General features: G+C 37.3%; 1 protein-coding gene across 1 annotated transcript in view; it reads left to right on the forward strand.

Moving 5' to 3' along the window:
• Window positions 1-6,242, forward strand: part of LOC115218130 — a 413,677-nt gene that overhangs the window by 396,230 nt on the left and 11,205 nt on the right. Inside the window, exon 12 of the mRNA XM_036507768.1 lies at window positions 671-927. Coding sequence (XP_036363661.1) covers window positions 671-927 — 257 coding nt within the window. The remainder of the gene's footprint in view (window positions 1-670; window positions 928-6,242) is intronic.

Raw genomic sequence — 6,242 nt, forward strand, 5'->3', positions numbered from 1 at the left:
GTTCTCTCTACCAAATCCACACACAATGCTTTTGTCAATTTGGGGTTATAACAGAAGACACTTGTCCAATTTGCTGTGCAGTGGGATGGAACATAAGCCCACATGTTTTGGAAGTAAGCTTCACAACCACGGAGTCACACCAGTGCCTCAACAATATTATTGAGTAGTTTTAAATATGGATGCAAACGTGGTTGTGCAATAGGAAATTTACTTCCCTGGCACACACATGGCTCCTAGTTCAATCCTACAGCTTGATACCTAAGGAAAGTGCTTTTTGCTATAGCCCCAGAGCAACCAAAGCTTTGTGAGTAGATTTAACAGACAAAATCTCAAAGAAGCTTATCCTATATGTATGTGTGTGTGTCTTTGCATTTGTGTTTGTGTGTCTTTACGTTTGTGTTTGCTCTACCACCACTACTCGGCCACCAGTGTTGGTTTGTTCACATTCCTGTAATGTAGCAGTTTGGCAAAAGAGATTGATTTAATAAGTACCAGGTTTTAAACAATAAGTACTGGAGTCGATTCGTTCAACTAAAATCCTTCGAGGTGGTGCCCCAACATGGCCGTAGTTCAATGACTGAAAGAAGTGAAAGATAAAATGTATATAAACAGTATTATTACAATCAGTCAATCTATGTAATAAACATTATCTTATGGTGTTTCGTTTCAGATTACTGCTGGAGAATCACATTTCATATTTCAAACAGTTTTGGGGCTGGAACCTCAAATTATATCACTGTTCAATTAATCAATGATGAAACACATGTTTTCTCAAATACGTTATCTTGTGCAGATAAATGTGGAATGGGATCTCGACCAAGCTTTGATTTTCACACTCCACAAATTGATCCAGTAAAAGAATTAAAATTAAATGAAACAGTAAAAAATATCTTTAGGGAAATAGTATCTGCTTGGACATTGGAAAGTGTAAGTATTTGGATAGAATTCTCATTTTTAATCTGTGTGTTTGTGTGTACATATTAGTGTGGCTGTGTGTGTGCATGTGTGTGCGTAATGCGCGTGTGTGTGTGTGAATGTGCGTGATTTTGCTGCATTATCATGTTACTTAAAAGTTCCCGTTTTCAATTCAGGTAATAACATATTAGTATCGAGATCTTTGACTACTTTCTTACGTTACTTTCAATCCAGGTAATGAAACAGGTACATAAATATAAGGATATAAAGATATCTCCTTTTAATGTGGAACACAGTCATCTCTCTCTCCCTCCCATTCACTCTTTCTTTTTCTCTCATTCTCTCTCTCTCTCAAACACACACTAATACACATACATATACATACAAACACATGCATACACACACACACACACTCATACATAGATAGACAGATATACATACATACACTCATACATACATACACACATACATACATACACACACACATACAGACATACAGTCATACATACATACATACATACATACATACATACATATGTATACATACATCACTACACATTGCTATGGTACCAGCTGCTACAGTGAATGCCACTGAAAGACTGACCACAATATGCTCCACACAGTTATCACTAACAACCGCTAAAGCAACCCCTGGTGTTACAGAGTTAAGCTATCAACAGACATATTCCAGTGTGATATTTTTTTTCATCTGTAATACTGTTTGTATTGGCAGTGAATCCCTTGTTGGCCCTGTTCACAGAATGCGAAGGCTACATGTTGGGATATGCAGGAAAGAAAAAAGTTAATGTCATCCACACATTGTGAGTAAAGCCAGAAAAACAACAGAGTATTTCTGTAGACTCTGGAAAATATGGAAGTCAGGGCTGTCTGCATTTAACAAGACCGTATCTCACAATACTTTTGCAGCACCATTGCTAATACCAACATTTGGGATATTGGATTGGACATTTGATGAGATATGCAGTTTGGACATCAAAACCAGAAAGGTACTGACCACCACTGGCAACTTCCACATTAACAACAACACCAATAGGATATATGTGAGGTGAAATGATGATGGTAGAGGCATAGGGTCAGTCCAAACAACCTTTGGAATTTGCATTGTTTCACTCAGACAACACCTGCTGAACAGTAAAGAAAGAGATGAGTACATTCTATGCATACTCAAAAGGGAGAGCAACAACATCGTCAGAGTATACAGCTATCTTATGCAACCCAATGGAGACTGGACTGGCCATCTTAAGCAGAAGCTTGAAAAGGAGAAGCAGGCATCATAATACCAGCAAAAAGCAATGCATGGGGTACATATCCCATAAGCTAGAGGGCAACAACAGTATTGACAGGAAGAGCAGTCTCTCCTGGGCCCACGATAGATACATTACATCCCACCTAGAAGGATATACCTTCGCTATTCAGAAAGATGAGATAGCTATTAAATACCTGCTAAACAAGTGAGACAAAGATACTACAAAACCTCCATAACGTGTTAAAAAAATGGGTAGTATTGTTATACCAGTGTGAAGGATATCAGCCACATCATTAGCAGCTGCTCCAAAATGTCTATGAGATACTACCTGTCCCTGAGGCATGATATAGTTACAAAGGCTATTTACAATGCTATCTGCAAGAAAGACTGCTCTGATGTATATATTAAAGGCATGTTAGAACCAGAAGGTATTCACACCTTCAAGAGCAAGAAATACTCGTGGAACACTTCAATAAAAGCATAATTTCAGTGCAAACATAACAGACCTGATATTGTTATATGGGACAGGGAACAAAAGTCATTTACTGTTGTAGATGTCAGCTGCCCAGTGGATGTGAATATACAATCAAATGTCCAGGAAAGAGGGAACAGTAATGGCGAATTAATGCGGAACTTACAACTCTTGTACACTGACTATAAATTCTCATTTTTACCTGTTATCAAAGGTGCATGAAGTTATGTACCAACAATTTTGCACAAAAACATAGAAACACTTGGTTTCAGAGAAAAAACTGATGTGAATTCTCCAAATCCAATCCATTAGAGGCACAGAGTAGATTTATAAGACACTCCCAAAATTCTCCATCTACGATTCTTATGTAAATAAATGCACACACTTGGGTGTATGCATCGACAGTTTGATTAACTCACTGATTCAACCACATATTTATAAATACTGGAGCTCTCTTAAACTCAAAGAGCTTTGTCACTTTGTCAGTGACCAGCTTGGGATCACTTTCTCAAGGGAAACACACACACACACACACATGCACACACACATACACACACACACACTCTTTTACATGTTTCAGTCATTTGACTTTGGTCATGCTGAGTACTGCCTTTAGCTGAAGAAACTGACTCCAGGACTTCTACTTTGTAAGCCTAGTACTAATTCAATCAGTCTCTTTTGCTGAACTGGTAAGTTTCGGGAACATAAACACACCAACATCAGTTGTCAAGTGATAGTAGCGTGACTAACACAGACGCAAAGACAAACTTACATAAATGTATACCTGCGCGCATGCGTGTGACTGCAAACATGTGTGCGCCTGCGCGTACGCACGTATGTACGTGTATGCGCACGCATATGCATGCATGAATAAATATATCGATGCGCATGAGCATGCATGTATATATATGTATGTGTATGTAAAAACGTATGTATATGTCTGTATATATACATATGTGTGCGTGTGTGTGTGTTTGTATACATATTTGCACATGTATATGTATTTGTGTGCATGCGTACGTATGTCATTATACCTGCTTTCCTCCTCTCTGATTCCTACCTGTCATTAACCTATCACATACGTCTAACTTATATATAACTAGAAGACAAACCCGGCCTTGCTCGGGATTAAAATAGTTTATTATTGTTTTACTTGTTTCGGTATTATAACCCGGTTTCATTCGGGTCGACGCTGGCCACATTTTAAGAGTTGACGAATGTAGCTCTGGAGGCCACGCGTTTCAAATGAGCAAACTCAAAATTGCTATGCAAACTCACCAGCACTTTTAATATAGGTGTGCAAATTTTCAGCTCAATCCAACCACATATGCACACATTATATATATGCATACGCATTAAATATATATGCACATATATACGCATTATATACATACATACACTCACACACACACACACACATATATATATATATACGCATTATGTATACATATGTATACACATATATATATATACACATACATATATATTCAAATATCGATATATACTCTTTATATATATATAAATTATATATATATATATTTATATTTATACACACACACACACATATATATATATAAATTAACATAGTAAATATCTGATTAATAATATCTGTTATTATTGTGCGGTGGTGGTGGTGGGCGATAATAATTCACCGTTGTAAAAGCCCTGTAGCAGGAATATTTAAACTTCAAGGGAGTGAAATATATTCCGACACAATATAATTATTTACTATTTTATTCCTCTCCATTAATCCCACTTGCGTCTGTCAACGTTTTCTGTCTATAGATACAGAAAGACGTACAGAGAGAGAGAGAGAGAGAGAGAGAGAGAGGCTGAGAGAGAGGCTGGGAGAGAAAGAGCGACAGAGAGACAGCGAATACGGAGAGAGAAAGAGAAAACCGAACGCGAGAGTCTGAAGAGAGAAGCAAGATGAGATTTTCTCAAGATCAACAAAGGCATGTTGTAGCACTTAATCCTGGATCATTAAATCAATGTTTTAACGATTAGAGTTCCAATAGAATAGCTCTCAGTAATAGACTACGTACAAATTCGTTCTTCACAACTCCTAAAGTTGTTTTCAGATATGATCCATCCCATTCGTATAAAAATGATAACTCTCTCTAAATTGGTGTGCTAAACACAAATTGTCGTTTCTGTAGAGCTTTAAAATTTCCAAATGAAACAAATGGTATGTGCTGCTCAGGCGGTCAGGTAACATTGCCAGCACTACCAGCTCCTTCTCAACGTTTTATGGATCCTCTACAAGGCACTTCCATCCACTCAAAGGATTTTCTGAACAATATCAGACACTATAACTCTGCATTTCAAATAACATTGATTGCTGCATCTTAGAAGAGAGTTAAACATGAATTTACGCCGACGTCAAAGTTCAAGGACAAGTCTATCACCTCATTGGTTTCCTGTTACTCACAAATGGACAAATACAGTTCCTCCAAATTTACTTTATGAGTGATGGAGGACAACAAACCCGAAAGAGGTGTCGAAATTTCAGATGATGAGCCGTGTTAGATATAGCGCCAACTGCTGCAAAAGAGAGTATATTCACTGACAGCTTTTCGGTGCGTTAAAAAATCACATAACACCCACCCCCAATTTTCCGTGACAGGTTGGGGCCTGAAATACTCTAAATGGACGCATAGCATGCTGCCTAGATGAATTAGCTCATCATTTACTCCACAAATGTTTTGTTGTCAATGCTGCACTTTCCCATATCACCTGTTTCAACATAACTGTAATATATTATATAAAACTATACCATTTTAATTTCGAGAAACACCAGGTATCTCTACTACTTTATAGTAATTTGAAATCCTTGTATTTTTCCCTCCACTCAAAATTTACTACCAAAACCACTACTCACTTCTGTATCACCCCACCCATACATTTTCTATACCTATCCCTTAAAACACCCCTACTCACATATCTCACATTTTTGCACTCCTTACCTTCTCATCTTTTCCTATCCTTCTCTCATCCTCCTATCACTTTATCTTAACCACCAACTTACACTCCTTTTCTCACTTCTTCCACCCTTTCTTCACTTTTTCACTCTATTCACTTTTTGTTCTTTCTCACCCTCTTTTTTTCTCTTTTCTCCCTTTCTTCCTCTCATTTTCTCTTCCTGTTTTCACTTTGAACTATCTTCTCATTCTAATCATATATATCTCCTTCCCCATATATCCACAAATACTACCGATACATTCTCAAATTTTCATTCACTCCACAAAACCCTTTCGAACGAGCAACACTGAATTCATGGCTCCATACTTTGAAATGACTGAACATGAACTGCTATTAGAACATACATACAATGTACAGGAAATTCTTTACCACTTCTATACACCATTTCCTCGAATAATGGAACTGCAACTACAATATCTTTATACATCTTATTTCTCCTTTCATTCCCTTATTTCCCCTCTATATTCTCTATCTCCTCATTTTCCATAATTCGAACTCAAATATTCTCACACCGTCTCTGATTAAGGGATATCCGTAATATCCCACAAACAGCTGTAAGTCTATTTCCTTATAAATGTCCTGAAAACTCCTCTCAGCCTTGGCTTT

Source organism: Octopus sinensis, linkage group LG12, assembly GCF_006345805.1.
Source record: "Octopus sinensis linkage group LG12, ASM634580v1, whole genome shotgun sequence".
NCBI lineage: Eukaryota > Metazoa > Mollusca > Cephalopoda > Octopoda > Octopodidae > Octopus > Octopus sinensis.